We start from the raw sequence: 26,920 nt of genomic DNA, 5'->3' as shown, positions 1-26,920 counted from the left end.
TATGAAAAAGAACCCTCCGACTTAGTTTTGGTTTAGATTTTCTGAGCTTAGCGCTAGGCTGCTGTGGTGATGATTATCAGCTAAGAATCAGCTGGCCAACTAAGCAAAGCGTGCTGTTTTTGAAATGCAGATTGGCACAGCCATTTGTTTCCTTTGCTTCCATCCACATGTTTCTGTCAATGTGCCGGAACTGCGTGTACTTGTTCCTGACATAGCAAACCTTCTCACATGCAACACAGCCACTTGTGAGGGAGTTCCACCCCTACCACATCACACAGTGAAGGATGAGGCAGTGGCCCTGGACATTACAGAGCAGTTCTACTAATTGTCGCCCTGTTCTCATCTCAAAAGCAGGTGACCACTGCTCAAACTTTCAGCAAATAAATTTACTATAATGCAAGCAGTTCTTGCCAATTTTTCCAGGATTATTTGACAATTCAAACATCCTTCCCAGTCCCTTGAAAAATGAATTAACAAGCTTTTATTGCATTAAAATTCTAAAGAAATGTAACAGACATCATTGGTTGCTAGTCAAAATGTTTTTCACACATTTCTTAAGATCAGGGGTGGAAGCAGGCTCTAGCATTTTAGAGCAGCTCAGGGAGCAGTATTAAAGACAATTTGGAATCACTTTGGAGCAATAAAACGAGGGTTTGGAGTATTTAAATTATGTTCTGGAGCATGTTTCTAGAGTCAAACACTTTTAATAATTGAAAGTTTTTGTTTCTGACATACAAAAACACCAAATTTGATTCCTTTCTATTCAACATTCAATGCTTTGGTGACTATACTCGCATTTCTGACAAGACAAGACAAACAGCCAAAATATGTACGGATATTTAAAATAACACAACTGACCTGAGGAACAATTTGGAGAAGACTATCAGCAAACCAAATGCTTGCTTTTAACTTCCTTACTGAACTAAGTCTATTTTGACATGACAGATTGAACACTATCACATCAATGACCATTACATTTTTGCTCTCCTTGTGCATATCCTTTTTGATCCTAAGGCTATGCTGAAAAATTCCATGGCACTGGTCAGTAGTACCTTCAAGAAGGATAGATGGCACTGCGAAGTCGCCTTTTCCTCCTCCATATTCTTTGCTTCATAGCCTTCTGCCAGTGGCTCCTTATGTTTTCACCTGAGCGACACTGGTGCTTCCTTAATTTAAACACGTCGGCAATAGGCCCTGCATGGCTATCCAACACTCTTTAAAATGTCTAGTGAATAGCACCTTTGCGGTGTCACCCCCTTATGCTTCAAGTCTGTCTGAAGTAGGCCGACACGCTTGGTACTAACAAAGATGTGCAATGGCTAAGTATGTGCTTGTTTTCATAGCTGAAACCTTAGAACAACTCGAGTTGTTGTGTGCTGTTAGACAACTTTCCTAAGATCTCGAGGTACCCGTTGTGACTGCTTCGTTCACTTCTCTTGCCACTGAAAATTCAAAAGGCTTGGACAAGTTGCTATGCCAAGTGCACAAACATTTTTTCATCATTATTTCCCTCTAATCACTTGTGACTTGTCTGAAATTTACTTGCAAATTTGTTATACTCTATGCTTTTCTAGTTTACGAAACTTTTATATGTACTATTAAGCTCATCACGAGGTATATTATAACTGCCACCGTTGTGCTTGCTGCCTTTTACAGTCAAATCTCATTACTACGAACACCACATCAGCAAATTTTTCAAATTAACGAACTTTCGAAAAATCCCCAACTGATCTCCTATGTCTTCAATGTAAAAATATTTCAGAAATACGAATGCCAATACAGTCATGCCTAGTTAATATGGACACTTTGGTTTCCGACCAAAACTGTCCATAAAGCGTGTTATTCATAATAACGAGTTATGAATAAAAACAGAAAGGATTGAGAAAAAAGAATTGTAATTAATGACTGCTTTTGTACATAACGGTGTGCACTGGACTCAAAATTTCACAGAACACCGGCAATTTTGAGTGAATTGTCCTTGTCATTGTTGTCTTCGTTGCCTTCGAAAAATTGTAGTGCAGTCTGAAGCGACTCGCGTACCATGACACCTGTGATGGTGGGCTTTGTGTTGGTCAAACTTTTGAGCACGAACTCCTCACTGGCCGATGAATAAGCGTCCGATTCTCTACTCACCGCCACTTCCAAAATGGCCTCGTCACTGAGCAAAGTAGCCGCTAAGTAGCTGCTTGAGATTTTCCTGAGGCGAGGAAACAGCTGAGCTGTCGATACTAGTCCCTCACAGCTTGAATTGACTGAGATGGCTTTTGCCACTGGTATTCACAGATTTCTTCGTGCCTATGTTCAGCTCTATTCTTTTGCATTTAACTCCCGCCATACCAAAAGCCAGACTCAAGTTGAGGGTTACAGGCCCCTGATGCTTTGCACTTTGTTGCCTAGTTAACCTTTCTGCCTTTCCGTTCTTCTGATTCTTTCTTTTTCTGCCTTGTACTGTTTCCGTAAGAAAGCATGGGAGTCAAGTTGGCAAGGTGCTATGCAGAGGGCTATCGAACATCCCATCTTGGCGCTGTTTCTATGTGTTCCAATAAAACAAACACTGCAAGCTGAAGTACAGTTTAGAACGACGGCTAGCCGACTACGAAGAGCTCAGAACTTGTCAAGGCCGCATCGTTGACTCAAAGCGAAGCTGGCATGCGGACCACCTGGTGTGCAAAATGTGGCAGTTCGGCAGCGCAACAGGGACGAAAACCAGGCGCATGAGAGGGAAGCGCGTCCAGGACGGGACGCCCGGTCCCGGTTGCGTGTTCATACGTCGCCTTTCTTCTTTGTGAGTGTGGCGACTCTTAACTCTCACCGAAAAGCGTCAACGGCTTCATGGAACACACATTGTGCTTTGAGAAAGAAAACTTCAGTTCCCACCGCCACTGTAGGCACTTGTATTTCTTCCTGTAATTTCTTTCGTACGCTTTTACCGGCCTCTCTGCTCACTAGTACTTGCGGGCGGGCTAGTATAACCATGCAGCGCCGGAGGTCTTCGGAGTCTCTGTTCACGTTCAGCAGAATTTATTGCAACCACATGTTGCTGTTTTCCCGACTGCGGCAGCACTTCCGCTGCACCCAGAAATCTCCTGGTCCCCCTCTTTCGGTACGCTGACCCTCGGTTTGCTGTGTAAGTTCCTCTCCGCTCTTACGGCTATTACGAATTTGGCTAAAATTAACAGTGCCACAGCTCGAAACTTTTGCGTGAAACAAAAACCGCCATTTGATGGTTCATGAGCTGTAGATACCACCATCAGCATATCTAGTGCCAACTCCTAGCGCCATCACAAAGCTGTGGTTTAATATGCAGTAGCCAGCAGGCCTCGCCGCCTGTGGCCTGCCATTTTTTGTGTATGTGTGTTGTGCATGGATGGTGTTGTATGTCGTTCGCGGGTCGTTCGTCCTTGCCATTCTATACATACGAGAAGTCTTTTTTTTTTTTTTGTCGCGGATTATGTTATTGTGAACTTTATGCGAAATCTGATGACGATTTCAGCCAGCAAAGGTGCCAAGAAGATAAGAGAGCAGTTTTCGGTCTAAGAAATCAACGCAGGTAAAAAGCGAATCGGCCTCTCCTGATCGATCACTGCAATCATTATGAAAGACAGAGAAGGAACATTGAAGATGAGGTCATAGAGCATTGACAAAGTCCGTACTTTCATCGCTCGGAGGTGCCGCGCAACATCGTGCTGTGCGGTCGTGTGCGCTGCACTTGGGGCAAGAAAATAACTGATTTCTTCAAATAAATCAGCTTTAAAGTTGGTGCGACATTTTCATTTGAGATTTGCTTGTCTACACACGTTTACAGCCAAGGTACTATGTCATTTTTATATCAAAGTTTGACCACGGGCTAATAACTGCATATTTTCCATTACAACAATATTTCAAAATAGCGAATAAGATCTTGCGGTCCCGCGGGATTCATCATATCGTGATTTGACTATATCAACTAAAGCTGCCCCCAGGGTGCGTACACGGAGCTCGCAGCATGCCACTGCCCCAAGGTACTTCTCACTGTCACTTAATCAAATTGCATCATATCACATTTTTGGAGGAGATATCATTATTAGCTCCCTGTGCAGCAAAATTCAATGTCCTGCTATAATTTGATGGCAGAACACTGAGGCAGCTGGTTTGGAGCAGTTCTTAAGCAATATTGCGCATTGGAGCAGGACGGATCAGGAAAAGCAGCTTGGAGCAGAATGGAGCAGCGCTTCCACCCTTTGTAAGAAGTGTAAGCAAGCTACTCTGATCTATTGAACAATTTATTCCTTCACTGACTGACTAATTAATCAATGCCACCCCTTCTCTACTTAAAAATAAACTGAGCAATCAACATTGAGAGAAACCATTTTACACTTTGTGACAAAACCGACAAACAGCTCAAAAGATCTAGCTGCCACCTTATAACGTGTGCCCGCCTCCTGTGGCATGCAAGGCAGTTGGGCACAAAAAAGAAGAAGCTGACTGTGTGGTGCCTTGCCTGTCGGAAGAGGAACATGCCGATGAGGGAGTCCGCGTTCTCGGCCTCGGCCAGTGGCAGCTCGCTTTCCACCAGCTGCACAGTGTTGGGCAGCTTCAGGGTGTGCGTATCGTCCACAGCGTCATTGGTGCACTCCTCCAGGCTCATTTGGGTGGTGCTCCTCCTCCGGCCGCCAAGCATGCCCTGAGGGGGCCCCCCCGTTGCTGCAGGGCTGGTGCTTGGCGCCACGACACTTGGGGGGCTGCCGGCTCCTCCCTCCTGAACAGGCCAAGCAGGCAACAGAGGGTCTATAGGGTCTGACATAGGTCTCATTAACAACTGATCTGAAGGGCACATATGACCCCGCAATAAGAATTCGCAAGTTAATGTGGGCAAATAAATCTGTTGGCTCCACCAAGCTAATTGCGGTTCTCCCACACCTCTCACAAAACCCGCACTTAGGCATAGGCAAATGAGAGCTGCGCAGTTCCTTGACATTTGTATCCGGTACGCGCAATGTCATGTAGTTTCATAATCAAATAAGCCAGACATGAGCGTAAACAAAGCCAACTAATTAGTTTGGAGAAGAAGGAAGGTTCTGAAATAAGCGGACATCTTATTATGTTACAATTTATAACATTTTTAAATTCTGAAAACCCTGAGATGAGAGAAAAATTAGCTAATGCAAAGTCTTTATAGGGCAGAACAGGAACAGCAAATTTTTGTTAGTGTAGGTATTTTTGCTCAGGAATCATGCATAAGACATTACAAAAACAATGGATCGAATTGAATTTTTTCCTCCTATACAGTTTGTTTCCGAACAGTGGTTACGATGTCACAAGTGAATACAAGATCATGTGGGGCCCATAAAAATTGCACTGTAACAGCTCTTTGTTCAGTCCCTGCCATTTTGCCTTCTGGAGCGGCTTAGCGTAAATGTTTTTGTAAGTTAAAACTACAGAGCAGGAAATATATCGCAGCTTTTGAATGCATCACATGGGTCTCATACTCATCTGTAATGTGGCAACTTTTGTTTGGCAACCTGGAATCAAAACAACAACATGCAGGATTAAAAATTAATTTTTAAACCCACTGTTCTTTTTTTGACCGTCAAGGCCTGATGCCTCAATATCCCATTCTTTAAGTTAATCACCTATGCAATTCATCCCCTGTTAATCAGGCACTATCATTAGCTAACTGAAGATTATTGAGATATTCTTCATGAACTCTTATTCCTAGCTTTTCCCAATCCAGGTCTCTGAACACTTCCTCTAACCAAATGATAAATAGTGCTGGAGATTTTGTGTCTCCCTGTCTGACATTATTCCTTATGGGCAATTTAGTATTTTCTTTGTGGAGAACTATGGTTGTGTGCAGCCACTATGGATACCTTGCAATACATTTACATATACATGATTTTACAAAGGGGTGAAGGGTGCTGCCATATTGGGGAGCTGGGCTGCTCTCGTAGCACAGGAATGTGTTGATGACTTCCCCCCTTAACAGTCCAGTCAAACCGGTTTCTCCAAGGGTCGTCAAATGGTCTATACAATACAATACTGTGTGGCTGTGTGTTCCTTAATTACATGTATTTGTATTCACACTGTAACGGCCTTAGGGCTGACAGTATCAATAAATAAAAATAAAAAAAAAAAAATAAGTCTTTTACTCCCCACGAAAAGAATATGGCTCATTCACATCGATTTTGCAACGCCTGCATGTGTGCTGAGGTTTCAACGGAGTCAAATGCTTTCTCATAATCTATGAATGCTATGTATAGGGGTTGGTTATGTTATAAGTATCTTTACATCACCTGGTTGACAGTGTGGGGATGTGATCTATTGCAGAATAAATAGCCTGCCTGATCCTTTGGTCGAGTGAAATCTAAGGATGCCCTGATTCAACCATGTGGGATTCCTTAACATGCGCTACCATTGCACAGCACACCGACACCTTGCGTATCACCTCCATTAAAACAAGGCTGCCGCAGCTGGTATAGAACAAGGTTACCCAGCTCGGCAGACAAGCGCTCTAACCATCGAGCCATCATTGTGGCAGGGCGGTGATCAGATGTATCCAAAGCTACCTTTCTAGCAGACCTCAATACAGACTATCCTGGATATATCAAACTTGAAGGGATTGACAATTCCATACATAAAACATGCAAACAGATGAAATCTTTAGTAACTCAGAAGCATGAATACACAGTACCTACACTAGCGGCATGCTTCCTACAGTGATGTGCTGCACGGCGGTATACTGGTAGCACACCGCTCATCGCAGACGCAACGACCCACAAGGCGTATACGCGAGCACCCACGCGCCAGTGCATCAAGTGTCACCTCGCACTAGGCATCAAAAAGAGCGGGGTACTGGGCTCACCTCTATGCGCCACACCCTAGACGCGACTGCATGCTCTAAATATTTGGTAGTGAACAGATCATGAGCGTTGGAGTTTGCACTGCATAGCACAAATGCCATTGGGTTTTGGGCTCATATCAAAGCTGCTGCGCAAGAGCCGCTGTAAGCCTTCGGCCAGCTGGCCTGGCTTCCCCGAATGACAACCACTGCACTGAACTCTGGCTTCCCCACACGACAGCGGTGCCACATTGAAAACGTGCACGGCTGGCCGAAGGCTACTATCAAGAGGATTCAACATTCACCCCGTCAAGCGGTTTTGCGGCATCCGTGCTGCAAGTAGATGCCCAAGGCTACGCAGCCAACCCAGCTCTGCGTGAAATCAGAAGTGCACCCTTCAGGAGCAAGGAAACACAGTTCGATATATTGAACCAATATCAAACATCATTTCTATACCTTCGCACAGGCTTTTCAAGGGGGCATTCTGAGAGTTCAATTAACGGTGCAACATCCCACTCTACAGATATTGCATATTACATATGGTGCACCTCAGGAGTCAGCTTTAGAAATTTAATTGTTTTAATCTATGCTGTTGATATTGTTAACAAAAAATGTTATGCAAAATCCACTTGTACACACAATTCCCATGTACAGTTCCACATCAGTGAATACAATGTTCTTACTCCATAATGCAATCTAAACAGCCTCCTTAAAGGTGCAACAGGGGGAAAACCACACTGAGTTGAAAAAATGAAAATATGTTCCCTCTGTGCATAAAAATAACCCAATAAATCCAGTGTTCTGTTTAAACTCTACTCCTTCAGAAAAAGCTTCCATATTACAATATTTCAGAGAGGGCTTCACACAGAGAATCAGGCACATAGCCAAAAATCATATTTTTTTTTTTTTTTGGGGGGGGGGGGGGGGTGGGGGGGAGGCACCCAAGATAATATCATGTAGTATCGTGCAAGAAAATAGGAGTGGTGGTACATGCAGACCAAGGTCACTGTCAGAAGGATTTGGTGAAATTTGAGCTCAATTTCAAAATGGGCAGGTGGCTCGTGCCTGCCGAGGACCCACTAAATACGCAACAGGCAAAGCATTTAGAACGTTGAACTTCTTCCTGCAAATTTTAATAAAGCCCCAGTATATATAAAATAACTGCTGTACCTCAATAAACATCTCACATATTTTGAACATGCCAGAGCAGTGTGGGACCTACACATGATTACATCATATAACCTTTAGCACACTTACAGATCTGTGGCAACAGTATCTTAGTACATCTGTATGTCACGGTTTCCCTGCAATAAAAGAATGTCCCAGAATCCCGGAGTTAATGGAATGTTATCAATGCGTCCCACCTGTACCCATGTGCAGTGGTGGTGCAGGCTGTCCCCGCCAACTGTCACTCGTCAACGATCAGCATAGATATCCTGTAGATGCAGTGTGCCACACAAGCAGGAACTGCCTTATCTGCATGAGTGAGCTATGCCACTAAATTACCATTACGTCATAATTCAATGCAAGCTTTGATAAAGCGAATCATGCTAGGTTTATAAGGCCGGCTGGTTAGAATCACACTAAAGTTAGATTCAAAGACACACAAGCCTGAGGACATTGATCAGCCTCCATATCGTTCCTTGTGTTTATAAATGACAGAAAAGGACAGCTCAATGGTGGCTTGCGTATTGGCATCATGACCATGACGACCACAACAAATTTTGAGGAAGCAAAGGCTAATAAAAACTAGCGAAAGTGCCACAAGCAGCACATACCGGGCCAGACTCCCTCACGGTGGCTGGCCCAGTGGCAGTACCAGCCCCTGCTGACATGCTGTCATCGTCCTCTCCAAGGTCCGCTTCCTCCGCAGCGAGTGCATCGGCCCCACCCTCGCGCATGGCGCGCACCTTCTCAGTTGCCCGCTCCACTGCCCGCTGCCGGTCAGTGCCGCAAACCTCTACCATGGTGCCATCAGCCATCACCACAAATACCCGGTTGCGCCGACTTCGTGGCTGCGTCAGCTTTTTGCGGCCCCGGCGTGCTGCCAGCATTTTGCGCTGCTGTGGCGACAGATGGTGCATGGGGTGCGGTGGGTATTTGCGTGGTCGGCCCACTTTTTTCTTTGGCACCTCTGGCACTAAGGACGCCGAAGGGTCAACGTCCTCGCCCACAACCTGGGCGGCAAAGCACGGAGCAAACGATTAGGATACTTCAGGGTTCACTAAGTACATGATACCCAAAAACACCATATTCTCATGTCTGATAACACAGCAAAGACAAAAGTTCTGAAGATATTGATCATTTCTGCTGCTGTACAGGCACCTTATCACCACTTGTTATCCTACAGGAACAGATCTTAAATTTGACACTAAAAGCTAATGTCACACTAAACTAGGAGATTAGCGTCCCAAGATTAGGGTTTTGTTGCGCAGAACTGAAGGACTTACAGCAACGCACCTTGCAAGTTCCAATAGCAACGGCCCGTCAGATGAATCCTTCACCAGCCACGATTAGCAAATCCCTTTCATGCGCTATTTCAATGGAAGGAAAGTTGTGTCGAGAGTACTGCTAAGGTGCAAGAATGTGAAGCACTGTTTGCTCTGAGCATCTTTCAGTAAGCTTGGTGCAAAGCGCTAACCGCATATGGCGATAACATCAGTGACAAGCTGAGCTGATGGCCACTAAAGCACTGCCACTTCAGCACCTGCATATGTGAGTACTGAGACAGTTCAGTGAAAGCTTGGTATGAATAATGGAGGCTGTTGTGGCTATGCATATATATAGTGCAAATAATGAAATTTTCAGATACTAATATGAGACAAAACTGCCTTCGAATATTAAGTTCAATATCGAATATCTGATCAGCGAGAAGAAAATGGAAAATAAAAAAATAGCAAACACTGCTTATATCTTATTTATTTCAGAACTTGCCTGGTATCTGCAAAAAATTAAACTAAAATTGCTCAATCCTACAGAAATGAAAAAATCCAGTATAAATTTTATACAGGATTTTGTATCCCCCCCCTTTTTTTGCATATGAAAGACCTGCATGAAACTATGCATAACTGTCATATTGCTGCTCAATAGACAGTACACGCTCATTAAAGCCTTCAAGGGACCAGGAACAAATGTCCGAATGAACTGAATTCTCTAATTATTGAATATGCCTGAAAGCGCTGTCAAAAACTGTTTTATTCACAGTAATTTTACCTGATGGATACATACATGATGGTTGCCTGTACATAAGATGAAACAAAAGTGGGAATGACGCTTTTTTCCCAGTTTTGTCGAGTGTTTGCAAAGCACTTGACAAAAGTGGGAAAAAATATATTAGTACTCACAAAATTATTGTGATGAAATAGTTTTTCACAGCTTGTTCAGGCCCATTCGATAATTCAAGTTGGACATTTTTTCTCGCCGCTTGAATGCCGAGTTAAGAAGAGTTTACTGTATTCAGAAGCGATATAACAGCTTCATCAAGTTTCACGCAAGTCCTTCACATTTGAATTCTGAAATAAACAAGACAAAGAATGTTTGCCATCTTTTAATTTTCACCTGTATTCTTTTTTTTTCGCTGACCAGATATTCAATATTCAAAGGCATTTTTTCCTCATTTTCATATTAAAGGATTTCAATATTTGCACCCCCCCTAGTTCCCATCAACCCTGTATTAAATTTCACAACCTCTTTGCAACACAATGAAAGGTAAGGGTGATCTGCTGCCTGCACTTGTAGTATTGCCTACACTACATGACAGTGCTCGTACACTACTGTGCCGCCATCGGCGACAGGAGCATAGGAGCACAATATTGTAATGTGTGCCACCCTGATCAACGACATAGATCGCCCTTATCTTCTGTAATGCTGCAAACAGCGTGTTAAACAGAGTATAGCTACCATAGTAGCAAAGTGAAAGAAGTTTGCCTCCTGGTGGAGGTGAGGTGAATCAAGTAAAATGAAGCTTATGAAATAGTATTGTATGCAAACAAGTTACCGCAAAACAAGACGAATACGAGTGACTGACAGTGCGATGCACTACTGATGGAGGTGAATATGCAGCAGTGGTACGGGTGAACGCCCAGTGCAAGTTATTGCAAGCAGCTATGCTGTAGGGGCTGCAGTATTGCCATATCAAGCCACCCAGTAACTTTGAACTTGTCTTCATTTTGCAACAATTTATGGTACCTCTGCAGTTCCAATTAAGAAGGCTCCACTCCATGTGAAAATGCACTCAGGAACTGACCTCGACAACGGTCTTGCACTTGGTGGATCGGGACAGGGCAGGTACAAACTCTGTGTCCTCATCATCGTAGTAGTAGTCATCCCTGGTTGGCCGTCGCCGCTTGCGGCCTCTGCGTGACGGTGTTGGCACAGGCAAAGTAGTCTTGCGTGGCCTTCCAGGCCCTCTGTGGTATGCCATCTGACGTGACGGTGACGAGAACAAGCCAACAGCTTTCATACGTGCCCTTGCGATTGCAGCGGGCTTGCGGTAAGGAGTGGCGAATGAGTCCTCCACCGCCTCATCGTCCTCCAGAGAGCCAAGCTGAACTACTTCTACATTGATCGTCCGTGGCTCTTCCTGCGCCTTAGATGCCAATGCACTTCCGCCCTTTACTTCTGCTTCTGTGCCCTCGCTTGATGGCCCAGCCACACCTTTCATCTCTGGGTGCTTGGGGCCTAAAACAACCACAGGATTGAGGTCTACTCTGTCCAAGCCGCTGACTTGCCGATGGTCACCTTTGACTGTAATGTACTTTCCAGGGTCATCCGGCTTTGGGATGTAGATGATTGCAATAGACTCCGAGTCCTCTGGCTTGGTCTCATCTGATGTTGCTGTGGTACTCACTTTGTCCTCAGTAGCCATTTCATGAACGCTGGTTAAGGCTGCAGGCCGTTTGGCTGGTGCAGCCCCAGCTGACACAGTGGCCGTTCTTATTGGTGATGAGAGTGACTCTGGGCTTCGTGGCCGTTTGCTGCACACTGTCTTGATGAAGTCTTTTGCCGCAGCCTTGCTTGTGCGGCCTCTCCGACCTGACTCTGGTGTTGGTATGGCAGCTTCATCTCCTTGCCGATGCAAACCTAATGCTGAGAAGATGCGCTTGTGAGCGGCACCTTCACTCTCCTCACTTGCTTTCTCACCTTCTTCCCGACTCTGAAAAGAGAAGAGCAGAGGTAATATGACTTTCTGGCTACAGAGAGATTCAAAACAATGTACAATATATAACTTTAATGCAGCACCCAATGAAACTATACTCTGCAAGCATTCTTGAACAACTGTGGTAGCTACAACCACTTAATGCAGTACAAATCCAGCTTGTACGCAGGACTACATTCTTCCCCATTGCGCATTCTCTCACCATGTCAGGTGCCACAACTCTGCAGACCTTCAAAAGGCAAAAACCAATTTCTAAGCCCTGTGTCACAATAAGAATCTCTGTACTTTAACACAGCAGCATTAACCCATCGAGTGTTTTTGCCACTGCCTTGTCCTGGCGGAGGGGCTTGCAAAACTCGAAGTCGTGAGCTCTGCTGTGTAGGGCCACCCAAGATAGACAGGTCACGCCATAGAGTTCAAACAAAATGTGATTCAATGGAGAAGGTAATGGCAACCCACTCCAGTATTTTCTGCCAAGAAAACCCTATGACCAGTCATAATAGCATTAATGATTGAAGATCAAATCAGTCGATATTGTCGACCATAAACCCTGACTGCTCATTGGAGGGTCAAATTCTAAAGTTAAAGCTCAGCTACTCTGGTCATCTGATGAGAAGAGAGGAGTCGCTGGAGAAAGATTTGATGTTGGGAAAGGTTGAGGGTCACCGGAGAAGGGGTAGGCAGCGAACGCGATGGTTAGATGGCATCCTCGAGGCGCTGCAGATGAGGTAATGTGATGTTAGGAAGATAGTGAGAGACCGGAAAGCATGGTGTGATATGGTCCATAGGGTCACGAAGAGTCGGACACGACTGAACGACTGATCTGAACTGTCGTCGAATTCCGTCCCAAGGGGTTTTTGCCATACGCATGCTGCGCTGAGCATGCATTCGTAATTTCATGCCCTTTTGAAGAGACGTGCTTACTGGGGTGCTGCCATCTCCTAGGATGTACAAGTATTAAAAATTGCCTATGCTACCATCATGCAGAGGAAAAGAAGCTGACCATGGCCATTGTGTTGTGCACTGTTCGCAGCGGCACACCCCCATGGTTTCAGTTTCTCCGCATGGTCACAACAGACGAGCGAAATTTCATCTCTATCTTTGGTAGGACGTTAGCAGAGGCTAGTGAAGACCTTCTAGGACTTATGAAAAGTGTTGCAAACTTGTTAAGGCTACCATCTTGCATAATCAGGCTTGATACGCTAGCTAGTCGTGCGACGTTTGACAGGCTAAAGTTTCTGTATATGCTCTTGCATAACAAATGTAAAGTTGATTTTGACACTTAAATTACCTTCAACACTGCCAGAGAAACTCGTCACAAGAATAAACTAACACTAGAAGAATATTTCTGTGCAAATAACACGTTTATGTTTTCTTTTTTTTCAGCGAGCTGTATGAGAGTGGAACTCCCTAGACGGTACGGTAACTGCACAGCCAACTGCCGAGAAATTCTTAAAAATGGTTGGCAAAAGTGTGTTGTCAGGAAACAAGACGTGGTATTTTTTTTTTTCCATTCCTGGAGCTTTCCATGTTTTTTGAATCTCATGGATATGCACAATGTGAAAGGGCAATGCTGTTTTATGCGTTTTTGTATTCTTTGTATTCCTTTTTCCAGTGCATTGTCACATTGTCTGAATATTTCCCAGTGTTGACATATTTTTTACACAATGTTATGCCTTGTCGACTGCTATGTCTGCAACAAAAAACAAACTCACTCCTGTAAAAATCTCTGAAGGGATTGGCAGTATCATTAAAGAAAAGAAAAAAAAAAAAGAGGAAAACTGATTTTGATATCTTTGGTGCTAGGCGTGATTTGCGGCAACTTTCCCTGAAGGTTTCATTTCCTCCAGATGATAGCAGGGTAAAACCTGAAAGCTGATCTGTATCTTTGTTTAGACAGTGGCAGAGGGCCATGAAGGCAGATTTTTATCTTTGTTGGTGCTCTCTCAGCTTATCAACCCTTACAGGATGTCACTGATCTCTCGTTTGGCTAGTTGCATTGATGCTATGACTGTAATATTCTCCCTATATACTTCTTGCCTTTTTATTCAGACTTTAACAGTTTTGTTTGTTTAAAATCATCAATAAAAATAAATTTTACTCTGGGGGTAAATTCTTTTTAAAAATGTTAGACACTCGGAGGGTAAAGGCTTCATTGTGCAGAAAATCTGGCGTTGTGATCTAATATCCCTAGTACGCCTCTGGCAGGTGGTAGTTGGCAGGTGGCATGGTTGGGCAGTGACTGGTCAGCTGGTTGTGTGATATCACGGGACCTTCAAATTGGGAGGAGCTGCCAATGGGAGGGCAAGACGGGAATCAGACCAGAGACTGTTGGTCCCCAAGTAAGACATGCTACCCGTAAGCTACGCATGCAATGGCTTTGTAGAAGCAATGCTTTACATCTATGTTGGATGGTCCTGCACATAATGTGGCTCTGTGCTACTGAGCGTACGTGAGATAACAGAGGCACAAACTAAAGGATTAGTGACTAAAAGAGCTGCAAAGCACATGCATACAAATCAGAACCTGCAAAAGGAGTCACAAATGGGAACTATTAAAGCTACCATGTCACACCTTGTGGTGAACGACTGTAGTAGCTGCAATCTCCTACAGATGCAGTTTCTACTGTTGTTGCTCAAGACCACATAGTATATGGTAGCTTTTTAAGCAAGCATCGTTTTAATAACTTCATGTCAAGAAAATATGTTTAACTACCATCATGCAGTGTTCTTCCTCCCCATCTCTCATTCCCCCGTGTTACAAACTCTACTTTCTGGTTTTGCCAGCAGCCCACAGGACTACAGTTACCACCATTCAGCATTCTCTCACACCATGGCAGAGCTTAAATGTCCAAAAAATTTCCCCCCTTACTTTTGCACCGAACTTTCATTTCCACTATAACATTTTTTGTGCAACATGATGACAGCCACCACTGGGGGTGTCACAGCACCCTTGCACCACTGGCAGTCTATTCCAAGCTTAGCATTTCATAATGGCTGGGACACCACTCATCAAGGAGTAGTTTACACCAACCAGCTCACTCTGACTACCTCTTTCCTGGTGGGACTGCAAGGTTCGTCTTTGAAATCTTCCTCCTGGCAACCTTCAGCCTTCAAAGACTCTTGCTCTCTTTCAAAAAGCTGGATAAGCCGTTTACTGATGATGTTCTCTTCTGGCTCCCAGCAGTTTTCCGAACTGAAAGAGATTGTAAGATAAGCGTGATTTTTTTTCCTAAACCATAACGCTAACGAGAGAAATGCAATCCCTTCAAAAATATAGTAAAACCTCGTAAAGGTGTATCTGCTTGAAGTCTAAACACCAATTCTTTTCGTTACGTGCCTCCTTCTTTGCAATGATGCATAGGACGTGAGGGTATCGCATAATGAATTTAAGCAGTAGTTTTGCTTAGAATGTACTAGCATAAAATCCTGTACTCAGCGTCCATTAAACTTTGTGCATTGCCTACACTGCCTTATCACTAACATTTCAGTTAGTGCATACCTATCACCGTGTACAAGGCCAGTCTCTCACAAAGCAGCCATATAAACTAGGCTTTTCACTGCAAGGAAACTCTCTCGGTGCTTGTTATGTGCAGATTAAGGCGACGCACTAATACCCATACCGTATAGCGAACATTCAGCAAGCACTGTTTTGAACAGCCTCCAACACATGTAGTGATAATGCACAGCTGATGCATGCTAATGCCAGCTTCAAAGCATTATTGAGTGCTTGGGGAAATGTAGCCAGGCTGAAGCAGGCATTGGAATGTTTTTCCCACTGCACACACCTGCAATTGAGCTGGCAACTCGGTGCAACAACAGTGCAACTTACTAGCATGTACGACCATAGCTACAGTGATGCTCATTTTGCTTGCTCTAAAGGGAACGACTCACCAGAGACACTAGCACCATTAGGCGTCCTCTGAACGGTCTGAGCCATGCTCCTTTCACGTGAAAGATACTATGTGATATGTGGCTACTAAAACAGCATAAAGACAGGGCATAAAACAAGAGGACAATAAACTTTGGCTTCAATAACTCACTCGGGGTATCCTTTCCATTTCAGAAGATATTCAACCTTGCCAGCTTCATTGACTCTCTTCTGCAGTATTTTTTCCACTATGTACACCTTCTTCTAGAAAAAAAAGGAAAGGCAGGAAGAGCAAGCGAAGTGGACATGTCAGACATGTAAAGTACTGTGAATCTGTGTTGAAAGGTTTAAAGCAGAGGTTCTGAACTTTTTAGTCTTTTGTAATTTCATTGGTTTCATAAAAATGTCGAGGAACCTTTACCACTCATTATGCATGCAAGAACCGTGTACAGATGCATGGACCTTCACAAATTTCGCACATTTACTTAATGATGACTAGAAGAGCAATGAACAAGTATGCTAAATTAAATTATTCATTCCAAAATAATGCTGCTTTATAAAGAAAAGGTCAGGTTTGAAGTATGCATGCATTTGGAGGCCTACAGGACCCAGAAGAAAATGCCCAAGTGTTTTGTGGAGCTTAGTTCAAGAAGCAGCCTACACTAGCTTGCAGTATGCAAGCACCAACTATGAAGAAAGACAGAATGGGCCACCACCTTTAAAAGTGGAACTGAAAGTAGAAAACAGAAACAAGTACTGACATAATGCACCATAAAAAAGCAAGCAGGCTATAATAAAATGATGCAACTACATACTATAAGAACAAAATAATTATGTGGTTTTCACTACTGATGACATTGGCTACTCTTACCCTCTATTTGAAAAAAAAAAAAAAAAAAAAGAAAAAAAAAGGTTCAAGAGTGCACTTGCAATACAAGTTCAAACATAATGGCAGACCAGTCACCGAGTGCCTCTTATGAAGAAATTCATGAGAGCAGTGTGGTTAACTCTGCCTGAATTAATGCATAAAGTGGCCACAGCTGGCGCAGGGCCGTTTTAACTGGAGGGATAAACAGGAGAAGCCTTTGCACTGCTGCTGCTTACAATGATGAATTAACTTACAGACTTACAATGCATGCCATTTCATCAAGCTCGATCCCACATGTCTACACAGTAAGTGCAGATAGCAGAATAAGAAGAGCAGACAAGAAGGGCATTCTAAGCACAAGCCCCATGGAAGACAAGCAGTTTCATAAGCTGTTCTCTGGCCAGTAAGCAGCCCCACGTGAAATATAACAACTGCTGCTGCAGTGCTAACCTGGGTTGCGGTTTTCTCGCAGCGCCTGAGCAGACATTTTCTTCTCCTTCCTCGAAGACCGGCTCTGTTATCCTAAAACAAGAAATGGAAGCACACTCCAGTTGCCACACAGTAAGCCACAAGCGAGGATAATGTTAAGTGCTTGCTACACTTATATATCAGTTCTGTTTAAACTACTATATACGCTATGGCTTACATAGTTATATAGCTTATGTAAGTAATAGCTGCAAGGAAGTGAAGGCATGCCATTGGGCATTGAGAGTGGACTGAAAAGGGCACCAGTTATATAAGGATATGCAATTAAAGTGCAATAGCGATGGAAAGATGAAATTGGAAGTCTGCATGGATATATAAGGTGGCCACAGGAGGCATGAGACACAGTTAGAGCTAGGAGAAAGTGGGAGAGGCCCAGAGGCCCTCGTCCTGCGGTGGATGAAATTCAACAGATGATGATGATGATGATGCTCATTTATCATATTGAGAATATGAGGCATGGAACACTGAAAAAGTTACAGTATAGCCATCAATCTTTGTATTATTTTTGAACTTGCCACTAAAAAAAAAAAAAGGCATAAAAACAGCTGCCTCATCACACATGTTACCATTATGAACTAGACAGAGCAGTAGAGCAAGCATATAGAATAAACAGCTCCAAACTTTGTTAAGAGACATTTTGTGGCAGTGTTGTACTGAAAGAATTTTCTTTGCCATGCTCAATTTTCTGCTGCAACTCTTCCAATATCAGTTCAATAACTTTTAAATCTGTACGCTTGCTCTCTTTCTAACCATTTTAACTTAACCAGTCAGTGCGGCCTATCTAAGCTTATTTAAGCTTATCCAAGGTTTTTGAATGTTAGGCTTTTGTAGTTATAACTGAGACAAAACAGTGTATATATTCACAAATTACATCTTCGAAGAAAAGCCACAGATCATTCACAGCGCAAGAGTTCATTCTGGATCAGTCAAAATGAAAACAGAGCATGTCCATAATGGACTCATCTCGTGCTTTAAATGATAAGAGACCTTGATTTTACTTAACTGTTTCAAGGTAATTGCGTGTAATGTCAAGGTGTTGCAATATGAAATGGTGAATCTGATATCCCAAGGAACCTTGACCATAAAATTACCGCTCACGAAAAACAGAACTTACTGCTCCATAAAGAGCTTGACACAAAATGCATTGCCCTTACAACAAGACAGAAATGTTCAAAAATGTTCAGTCTAAAAGGGGTCTGTGATGAGATTGTTAACTGACCTTACCAGTCCGTAAAAGTGCAAAGCACGTTCATAGACTAGTGACCTGCTTTTACAGTAAACTTAGTGTTGATTGGGTCAAGAGCTAATTTAGTTTATTTTATCTAAACTTGGTGGAAGAAAAATATTTTAGCTCTTATGAATCAAGTGGGTAACAAAATCATAAATACGCCTGAAACAAGACCCTATGACATGTGTGAGCCTTTTGACTTGTCTATCAAAGCAACTTTGCACAATACTGTTTTGAACAAAGAAGAAAAAGCCGCCGAGTCCTAAATACAAACTTCAATACAGAACTTTTTAGCACAAATTACTGAGGAACCCGTCAGCACATCGATATGTTCAAAATATAATTATGTTCGGGCAGACAGGAACTGACTACAAAACGGGTAAATTTCCGAAGGGAAATCTCTCCTGCTGAGAAATGAATGCAATACTGAAAGATGTTGCTCAGCCCTTTTTCTCAGAAAAAAAAGAAAAAGGAAGTATTTTTTTTTGCTCTGGACTGTTTGTTCCCCTCGTCATCCGATAGATGCACAGTCTATAGTCGGGAACTATTGCACCACTGATATGCACTATTAAAATGATTCAGCAATTGCATGAAAAATAATGAATTTCAGCATTTGTCGAGGGACTGCATGTTAATTATACCGCACTCTCTGTTTTGATGCTGCTGCTGTTATATGTATCGGCAGGAATAAGAGTATAATGAAAAAATGACAATTTTAAAAATTTAGCAGCATGAATATTATGTGAGAGAGGAGTTGACAGTTCACAAATATTTTGACGATTCTATTGCAATTTCAAACTGCTAAGACCAACCAACCATAACAGCAGGCTGCCGAAAAAATGCAGACAGCACACTAAAAAGCAGATATGCCAATGTTATTTCAGGGTGAGCAACTTAGATGCGCACGTTGCAACTGAGCGACGCTAAAGTCTCTTATGCTTCAGTGTGCGCAGCTCTTCATGAAATAGCAGACGGTGTTTTGAGCTGACCAATCCTGTGTCCGTTAGCCATAATTTGCTTTTCCTACTAGTACACCCGACTACTACTTCAACATTACCTCTTCCTCAAAGAACTTCACTGCCTCCTTCACACAGCCACAGTCACATTCACCTTTGCATTTGCATGCTGTGCACTTTGTCCCAAAGACAGTAAAAACATGGTTTCTTGTAGCCTTCTAAAGATAGGTGGCAATGGTCACTTTAGCTGCCAAGAAAAGCTTAGTAGGGAAGAAAAGAAAAAAAAAAAATATTTCACCACGCTGCTCTGAATACAGCCTGGTATGCATTCTGGAGCATTTATATGATGTCCTCTGTGAAATTTTGCAGATTCTTTGTTCTCAGTAGGCAAAGTTTAAGATTTCCCGCTTTGGAAAGCTTTAACAATAGGTAACATCATAGCAAATGAGTGCGTGTAAAATGTTGGCGTTCTGCCGGAGTCTCAAGCCACCGAGTCTTACTGTGCAGCTGGCGCACTGGGCACAGTCCTCAGTGCGGCTGCAGCCCTCACAGCGGCCACAGGCGACAGTAGACGCTGCTGTCGTTGGGGCCCCTGGCTGTGACTGGGGCAACTTGGAAGTCTGCTGCCGGCGCTCAGCCGCAGCCACCTTGCAGGCACGCTGCATCTGCAGCTTCTTCTGCTGCCGCAAGCGCTGCACACATTCGGACACAGCCCACGGGTGGCACGAAAATACAAGGCTTCTCAAGCGGTCATCACTAGCTAGAACAGTGGTGTGACCTAGACCAAGAGGTACGCTCAGCACAAATTGAAAATCGCCTCTATCACTAGACTACCAATTTGCCAACAACTGCGTGAGCTAATAAAGAGCGTTTATGAGCCAGAACATGTTAAACAATGAAACACAATCATTGCCACCACTGGATGCTGTTTTCTTGCACATGAATCCCGTGCCTAGGCTGCACTACCATATACATCTAATTTCAGTTATCCTGGCAATAAGCCTCCCTCCACAGCCAAACAGACGTATACATAGCTGCAAATAGTCAACAAAAATCAGCATTTGTGTCCTAGTGACAAATGGGTTAATGTGTTTTGATGTTTTGTGCATCAATGCATGTTAGTACTGTGCATGTAGAGATCAAAGCTACTGAACACAACAAAGCAAAAGAAGGCAGGAGACTGGAAGTGATGATTAATATAGTACCTCCTCTGCCCATAACTTCCCCCACCATAGAAGCACAACTAAGTTCAAAGGCTTGAGGGATGCCCCAACTTCTCATCATTCACTTCTTGCAACTCACTTCACCGTCTGTGCTCTTGCATGAGTGAGTAACTGGGAGGCAGCCGCTGCAAAGTAGAATGACCTGCGTGGCTGACCAGCCTCCCCACAGCTCCCTTCGGGAGTCACGAGAACACTTGACACCCGTGTTGGTGCGTGATGTATATAGGATGCCTGAGCGGAATTCTGCGTTGCAACTCAACACTTGCCGTTCAAAATAAAGAAGTTAATAAATGCAAAGAAAAGGAAAGCCCCAGCAGCAAAGATTGCATGCAATCAGCTTCAGCAAGACAGCATCCAAGCAAGAGCCCTGGTGACTGGAAAGGATAGGCAGGAAGTTGAGGGAAAAAATACTTTAGGTTGCACAAATGTGTCATTTTTGTCTTGCCACCCTTCTTGACGTCTCTTTATCTGCATGGTTGGTTTTACTGCTTCAAGGTGTAAATATGTGAACATATGTCTCGCTGACTTCTTCCTGCATACTCCAGTCTCCATGTTCTTACTCTTGCCGGGGGAGCTATTGCGGACATGGGTCGCAACGCATTGCACACTACACGGGTGGATTGCATTTTGAGTTCGAAAAGTAGGATGCATGTACATATTTGCTTGTTTTTGTAGCAGCTGTAATCTAAGACATATGTGCCAAGTGGCATCGCAGCTTTCTCCTCACCTGATGCAGGTAGCCAGGGAATCCTCTCCGACTTGTCTTCTGAATCCCATTATTTTTGGAAGCAGAGGGTGCAACAGACTGCTCTTCGTCTTCAAGCACAGGTTCTTCTTTGGCAGCTTCTTTGGTCGTTGTGATCTGCTTGTTTGCTGTAGTCGGTTCAGCAGGTGTGTCTGCATTTGCTGCAGCCACGGGAAAAAAACTTATTAGCATTTGCTCCCACTAAAGTCGCTGTTGCAAGCCTTAGTTTACCTTGACTTAGTTTATGGCTAAGTTAATAAATGCCATGATGACCCAGAAAGGGGTCTATTGGAAAAATGGGGGCTCATTGCAACCCACATAGAAAGAAAGCGAACAGCCGGCGAAATCAAAGAAAACATAAGGAAATATGTCGTAGTGCTGATCAATGTTAATTTAGAAGTGCATTCACTCTTTACTTAAAAGATAATTTATTAAAAAAGACAACCGAAATATACCAATAGGGTCCAAAACCCATGACCACCATTGTTGTGTATGGTGCTCTACCAACTGAGCTAAGGTTTATTTATGTTGTAAATAGCCTATGAGAGTGCTCATTAGTGCCACCCTCCACAGCAGTGGCAGATATGGTTCTTCCTGCAGTACAGTGAACACACCCTGTGGAATGCGACTGAATGGGAAAATAGGAAAAATGGCAGCTGTGTCAGAACTAAACTTAACAAAAGCTTAGTAGTCAAATGGCAGACCAACTAGCCCAAGCATCTGTTCTAGCATGGTAATCAGGAACCAGTGCTTTTATCACTTATTTTTCTGTTTTTTTTTTGTTTTGTTTTTTTTTTTGTGCCAAAGATTTTTTGATTAATGTTGCTTTCACATGAAGCCTGACTGGAAATTTTTCAGTGGATTTCTTATTCGCCAACTCTAGACCAGCACCTCCTGCCGCTGGTGAAGTTAATTTTGTGGCAAAAAGACCAGTCATGAGCCCACAAGTACTTTTGCTTTTGCTTAAATAATAGCATTTCTCTGATAATTTAGTGTTATAGGGACAACAATTAGTCAGAATCAGCATTTTTTAATTATTTTTTTTCTGAATATGGAGTGCAGGCCTTCAGGAGCGACAAGATTGGAGAACGTATTCCACAGTAAGCTTTACACAATTCATCCCAGTACTGCCCTTTAGAGTCGGCACGGGACAATATTACCAGTCATCACACACAAAAAAGACAAGATTTAAGCACTCCAAACATATTTTAAACATCTACACGCTTTAATGGCTTGTACCTGTATGTTGCATGCTTAGTAATAGCAGATAATATTGCATTTATCGTGATGAACTTAGGCAACGTGACTACAAAGTAATCAGAAGTGATATAAAGGGCCATTTTAAATTGCTAGTCTAGTCTAGTCTATATGTATGCTGCTAACACAAAATTCAGAAATGGGCGCGAAAACTTCATTGTGCTTAAATGTAGTGATTTCACAGAAAAAAAGGAGGAAAAGTTTCTAAAAAGCGCATGTAACATTTCAGAAAGAAACCTTTCTTATCAGGATCTTCAGCCTCATCGGACTTTCCAGTGCATCCTGCCTGTTTGTGGCTGATGAAGGTGTCAAGCTCATGAAAGATGGTGCCGCAGGAACCACACTTTAGAAAGTCTAAAAGAGAAACAGGACACCAACGTCAGAACAGAAAAAAATAAGCAAGCAAATGTTCATCATACACTAAATGCAAGTCTAAATATTGCTCCATAAATACAATATTCTATGTCAATGCCACATTAAGCTGTGGAGGACCGTCCACACTCCTAGTTTGGACACGGCTGCTGCCTTGAAAGTGTCACTGTCGCAGAGGGACCTGAAAGTGCATCGCTAGGCCTGCCACTTATCTTCGTTTCGCGGCCAGGTCAGACCAATGCACTTTGAAGACAGTGATCATGTTTAAACTAAGAGAGGACAACTTTGTCTATACGTGTTAAGTGCAACATAAATTATAATGCAATGTAATTTACGTAATCACTTGTAATATTTGTTTTGCTGGTTTAAAAATGTCTGAGCAATCAAAATGTGAAGCAAAAAATTAAGAATCATGTAGCCAAAGCCAATGCTCTTAGAGACAGTTGGAAAACTCACGGTACGAAGTGGGCCAAAACGATTGCCAGTCCGGCGGTGAGTTGATCACAAAGCGACCGCAGCGCCACTCTCCACTGCTGCGGTAGATGGGTGAGGCCATTGAGCTAATACACAGGCGGAAATTTTAAAATACTACTAACCTTCTTCTTTCAGCAATGCAACAGAAAATAAAATTGAGTTCGTGTTTTTTAAACACAGCTTTGAATGAATGAAACATCACCGCATTTGCAGACGTATCTCAAGCATGCAGGTAGCAGACGACACGCTTGAGCCACGTCTGCAACCTGCTTGCTTTAGACGCCTCAGTAGATGTTGTGGCTTTCATATGCGTACAAAAGTGTGTTAAAGATGCAAATTTAATTTTTTTTTGTTGCATTGCTGAGAGAAGAGGGTTAGTAGCATTTTAAAATTTCCGCCTCTGTAATTAGCTCAATGGCCTCACCCATCTACTGCAGTGGGGAAGAGGGGTGCTGCGGTCGCATTGCGATCAACTCGAGCCGAACCGGCGATTGTTTGGCGTGCCAGCACAGTTTTCCAACTGTCTATATCTAAGAATGTTGGCCAAAGCATACACTCGGCACCTTTGCTCACAAGTACCTCAGTAAAAGATGGCTCCAACAAAAAGGCAAATAATTAGACAGTTTACAAAGACAACATTTATTTCAGAGCATGCAAACTGGATCTGAAAAGCCAGCAGTTTTTCTTGCAATTTTTCTAGTTTTGTCATGAACGAGGTCTTCTCACAGTCCATATATCTGTGCCTATTCTTTTCACAGCTACATGCAGGGGCACTTCTTTCAAGTACCTTTGTTACAATCACTGGAAGTTTTTTGTTTTTGTTTTTCCTGTTACAAATGGTTTTGAAGATTCTGCAGTGAGGCTGAGCCTGGTAATCCTGACCACTCCACTTTCCTCACTCCAAATTTTTGTCATCAGTTTTATGAAAAAAAGAAAAAGAAAAAAAAAAAACCCTGCTAAAAGCACCACCTATAACTTATTGTTAGAATAGACCATCCATTTCATTTACAGTAAAGATGGCTGTATGATTTCCAGCTAAACTTTTCTGTCAACTGGAACTATGACCGAGAAGCTTAGTGGGATTGGTGAGACACAAAATGCAATACTTGGAAGTGCCACTAAGATCACACCAAGATCATTTTATATTAACCTGAATCAAGACATTAAACATTTCAAGACATTTCTAAACAGGTGTGGAACTGTGATATAGCTACTTTTGAGCGAAGAGGAGCACGATTTTTTATTTCTCTAGCTTTCCTGCCTTCACCCTTTGTAATTTCACTTAGTGCAGCTATTAAATAGCTGATATTGTTGAATTGTTCATGCACTCATATCTTCGAGACTGAGGGTTGAAATGTGCTGGTAACACAAGAAACGAATTCATTCCTGCCAAGTGACAGCTCAAATGAGAATATAAAAAGGAAAATGAGATTCGGAACAGGGATTAGTAAAACAAGTGCGAGGAAAAAGTGGTTTGCTTACCCATGCTTGTCACAGCTGGCCAAGAGCCTGCCTTCTTTAGGTTCCTGTCAGTGGTTTTGCAGCACAGTTTTCAGCACTGCTGCAAAACGAGGGTCCTTCACCTGCATCAATGGACAACGTAAAAAAAAAAGGGGGGGTTGGAGAAGCCCGGGAGACACACATGACAACCCACTGGAGAATGTTTCTGCTGGGTCTTGGGTAACCACACCACTCAGTACTACAAACAGTACCTTGCTTACAGTATGCTTTTGTGGCTCATTTTCCAGTGCTCCAAATATGCACAGTTCACAGGTGAACACTGATCCATGCTTTCTTGAATTCCCTGCTAAAATTAAATCTAGCATTGCTGTATGCCTGAATATATGTAAAAAGAGCAGTAACATGGTGCAGAAAAACTACAAAATAGACATCTTACCTACTCCACAACGCTGCTCAAAAGCTAAGGGCCATTTGAAGGTAGCTTTGAAGTAGGTGTACTGTACAGCTTTTTAATTTTCCTACTAGTGCGACAACAAACGTTGGTTCACGTTAGAAACAACAGAAAAAAAGTTTTAGTTTCGCATTGTAGTGGTAGTAGGTAACTAAACACCGAGGAATATAACGTGACGCTGTGCCTGCCTGTTCGTGATACAGTGCAGAGCATTCAACCAATATACTATATTTTGATCTACTGCTGACTCTATAAAAAAATCGGAAGCTCATGTAGAAACTTCAGCAGAATGCCCTGGAAGGCGTGGTAAACGTGCGCGGCATGGCTTATGCCGCTGCCAATTCCCCCTACCTCCCGCGCATCGAACATCGTAAAAGGCGGCAACAGAACAGCCAGCTTGAAGTGACGGGAACCGCATGTCGGGAGTCAGACATGACTAAAAGTGGGCGGCTCGAGAATTTCGAGAGAAAAGATACGATAACCTGCTCCACCTTGGAACGCCACGCGGAGGCGGGACGCTTTGCATGCTTTTTATTCAATCACTCCCACTATATACGGTGGCAACACACTTTTATTAAGAGTTCGCATAACGCACACACCGCTACCAAACACTACCAAGCCGCGGCTGCATCCGCACTTTCTATGGAACACTCCATTCGACCACGCGACAGCGCCGTCCATTCAAGATCGGATTGGTACTCAATCGCAGAGAAAAAAAGAAAACTATTCCGATAAACGTTGCAATCGCACCACTGCGCCAACGTTAACAGCAGCACGAACAATGCCAAACTGGCCAGACCTCGCCTGCAGCACGCATCGAAACGCTGCAGCAGCATTAAATTGCCTTTTGCTCGCCAGCGGCATGTTTCTGTCGCGCACTAAACACGCCAGATGAGCATGTTTGCTTTCCGAATTAACATGGCCCAAACGAGAAAAATATTTTTTGCAGTTTTCGGGTACACGACAGAGAATATATGGCAGAGCTGTGGCGCCCTAATCGGCCATGGCGTCAAAACGCAGAAAGCCAACGACAGTTTGAAAAGGCCTAACAAACCCCACATTCGCGCTGGCACCACGGCTGAACTGGCTGCGTTGACGGGAATATCAGCACGTTTCTGCCAGCACCACGTACTTGTTCTCCGTCACCATTGTTGTTTTAAAGCCTACTGGCAAGAAATAGGAGCGAGATAATATTACTCACCATAGGTTCAAGTAAATGTCGCACGTCCCCCCTCGAGAGAAAAAGCAAACGCGGCCGGCAGGTGGCGAATGTTTTTCGTTGCGTTTCGAAAGCACACTGTGTGCGTGACGTCATGCTATGACGTATTACGGTTTTTGGCGCGAATCTGCATGTGCGCGCCTCGAGGAGAGCACCTGTGGACTCTGAATGCCGGTGGAATGCAATCCGCAAGGAAGGGAGCGAGAAGCTCTGAAAGAGTTGTTCATGACAATAAATTGAGCGTTTGATGCCTGTATGCACTTCAATAACTTGCCGTGTAAATGACAGTGGGAAAAATTCCGTAGCAAAATTCATCGTCGCGTACTTTATGTGAA

At 43.3% G+C, this 26,920-nt stretch overlaps 1 protein-coding gene across 7 annotated transcripts in view; it reads right to left on the bottom strand.

The window, feature by feature from the left end:
* The window catches only part of LOC146197946 (uncharacterized), a 68,654-nt gene extending 42,006 nt beyond the window's left edge, over positions 1 to 26,648 (bottom strand). Inside the window, exons 1-11 of one of the 7 annotated variants that reach the window (XM_084593221.1) lie at positions 26,568 to 26,648; positions 24,937 to 25,037; positions 22,846 to 22,962; positions 21,334 to 21,512; positions 19,884 to 20,075; positions 17,164 to 17,235; positions 16,018 to 16,109; positions 15,026 to 15,170; positions 11,064 to 11,972; positions 8,596 to 8,994; positions 4,481 to 4,738 (exon numbers count right to left, since the gene is read on the bottom strand). In XM_084593221.1, coding sequence (XP_084449347.1) covers positions 4,481 to 4,738; positions 8,596 to 8,994; positions 11,064 to 11,972; positions 15,026 to 15,170; positions 16,018 to 16,109; positions 17,164 to 17,235; positions 19,884 to 20,075; positions 21,334 to 21,512; positions 22,846 to 22,962; positions 24,937 to 24,940 — 2,367 coding nt within the window. In that variant the 5' untranslated portion in view covers positions 24,941 to 25,037; positions 26,568 to 26,648. Of the gene's footprint in view, positions 1 to 4,480; positions 4,739 to 8,595; positions 8,995 to 11,063; positions 11,973 to 15,025; positions 15,171 to 16,017; positions 16,110 to 17,163; positions 17,236 to 19,883; positions 20,076 to 21,333; positions 21,513 to 22,845; positions 22,963 to 24,936; positions 25,038 to 25,351; positions 25,634 to 26,165; positions 26,349 to 26,420; positions 26,535 to 26,567 lie in introns of those variants that run through there. The other 6 variants (XM_084593226.1, XM_084593222.1, XM_084593223.1 and 3 more) reach the window with 6 other exon arrangements.
* Between the last annotated feature and the right edge of the window lie 272 nt (positions 26,649 to 26,920).

The sequence above is a fragment of the Amblyomma maculatum genome, chromosome 2 (assembly GCF_055883805.1).
Source record: "Amblyomma maculatum isolate TAMU_Amacu chromosome 2, ASM5588380v1, whole genome shotgun sequence".
Classification (NCBI taxonomy): domain Eukaryota; kingdom Metazoa; phylum Arthropoda; class Arachnida; order Ixodida; family Ixodidae; genus Amblyomma; species Amblyomma maculatum.
Note: the sequence above shows the minus strand (reverse complement) of the source record. Positions and strands in the feature narration are given on the sequence as shown.